Genomic DNA, 2,178 nt, shown 5'->3' on the forward strand with positions numbered 1-2,178 from the left:
CTGCCTCAGCCTCCCAAATAGCTGGGACTTTAGGCACGCACCATCATGACTGGCTAAGTTTTTAAAAAAAATTTTTTTAGAGATGGGGTCTTGCCGTATTGTCCAGGCTGGTCTCAAACTCCTAGCTTCAAGTGATCCTCCCACCTCAGCCCTCCCCAAGTGCTGGGATCACAGGCATGAGCCACAGCACCTGGCCTTGCCTGCTCCTTCCTTAAGGGGAGAAGTCTTATCTAGTTCATTCCAGTATCTCCAGTACCTCGCATATTACCTGGTACAGGAGATACTCAGTAAATGTTTGATGAGTGAATGATTTTCTACAGCATTAGAGAGTGAAGTTCCATAGCTGCTTTATTTATTCTACCATCGGGTAAAGTTCTTAAATTACTTCCAAAGTTTCACTGGTAAATTCATCTAATCTGTTTAGTTTCCTGGTCAGTAACTTCCACAAATGTATCTCATATGCTCTTTACTAAAAGCAAAATCTTTATTATTAGAGATTTATTAACACAGAAAAACTAGTGCCATTAATAGTAAAAGTAGACTGAAGAATGCTCCGAGGAAAAACAGTGGCTTGTGTTAAAAGAAAGCAGAAGTCTAAAAGAAAGCCTCAGTGGGAAAAGTATCAATTGTAATTTGTTTATAGTTTTAGCCCTGTAGTTCATAACCAAAACTTAAGATATAGAAGTTATAATATAAACCAACCTGATACTCATCTCACTCACAGAAAATCTTAGAAATGTAATTAGAAGTAACACTATTTAGCACAAAAGACTACAGGTCCAAAATAAATACTCAAATAGATTCAAAAGAGTGTGGGATATATTTATAGAGAGCAATCAAGTTGACAACAATCATTAAGTACATACTTCGTTTACAAGGCATTACATTAGACACTGTGGGAAATATAACGATGACAAAGGCTGTCTTTGCTGTAAAATAAGCAATAAGCAAGACAGACTCATAAATGTAACTGAAGAAAGTAATAATGTATCTCAAATTGCAGAGATACAATATTAGATAGAATCAGAAGAAAGATTCTAGAAGGCCTCTGAGCTAAGTCTTAAAGGATTAATAAAATATAAATATGTAGAAAAGCATCAACGGAATTATAGTATCTTATACTATTTGCTATTTTTGATGTGTATTAATTTTTTTTCCCCTAATTCATAAGGACCTTGAAGGCAAAGAACTGTTGTCTTCCGCTCTACGGTGTGTAAGATTAAACATAAGCTGGACCTCCATCTAGGTCTACCTCCAGGTGGGGCTGCCAGGGAGGCGGGGAGACTTACCCTCAGGCTGTGTTTCCACCCGCAGTGGCGCTGAACTCTCTCCTGAGCCATGCTTATTTTGAGCCGTGACTCTAAAGATGTACACTGTCGCTGGCATCAGGTTTTGAATGGTTACCTGCATTTCTCCTGGGCGACTGGTATTCTCAACACGTTCCCTTTAGACGAAGAAGGATGTGGAGAGAAATAGCATCAATTAGGAATATTTCTAGGATGTACAGTTCATTTTCCATTCCACATCAAAATTGAACAGTTTAAGTCAAATTAACTCAAAAATGAAACTTCTGGAAGCAGGACAGTGCACAGAATACGGTGACTGGCAAAAAAGCAAGATCATACATATCTGATAAGTCGCCTATGTTCTTGCTTAAACATTACTGATGTCGCTGATCATAATCCCAACTTTTCAGAGAAGACACAGGGCACTTTTCAGTGTCATTTCAAATGGGGCAGCTGGTCATCGACTTGGCAGGCTTTAGAATCATTGAGTTTTAAGGAAATTGATTCTTAGGGAAATTCTTAGGGAAATCGAAAGAAAGTAGACATAGGCATGACCTAATGATATTTCACAGAAAATATCAAGAAATGCCGTGTATACTGTGGACAAGAGACTCTTTTAAGAAGAAAGCTAGAGGTAATCACTTTTTAAGTTGGGAACAAAAACATTAAAAATTTAAATGAATCCTAAATGTAACCCAATCTATAAAATAAGCTGATCATGACACTGACTTCTATAATTTATTTCTTAAAAATAATACTCCTTTTGAAGTTATCTGAAATGTTTGACAAATCTTATCACCAATGACACAAATGAATCCAGGGGTCTAGTCCTATGAGACGAAAATGGAAAACAGTTATCTAGCTTCTTTGCAAAAAGGTAGCTTCCAGGCTC

General features: G+C 37.3%; 1 protein-coding gene across 1 annotated transcript in view; it reads right to left on the reverse strand.

Moving 5' to 3' along the window:
* NEO1 (neogenin 1) overlaps positions 1-2,178 on the reverse strand; it is a 212,881-nt gene that overhangs the window by 72,184 nt on the left and 138,519 nt on the right. The window contains exon 11 of the mRNA XM_012640549.1: positions 1,290-1,444. Coding sequence (XP_012496003.1) covers positions 1,290-1,444 — 155 coding nt within the window. The remainder of the gene's footprint in view (positions 1-1,289; positions 1,445-2,178) is intronic.

Source organism: Propithecus coquereli, unplaced genomic scaffold (assembly GCF_000956105.1).
Source record: "Propithecus coquereli isolate 6110/MARCELLA unplaced genomic scaffold, Pcoq_1.0 Scaffold155, whole genome shotgun sequence".
NCBI lineage: Eukaryota > Metazoa > Chordata > Mammalia > Primates > Indriidae > Propithecus > Propithecus coquereli.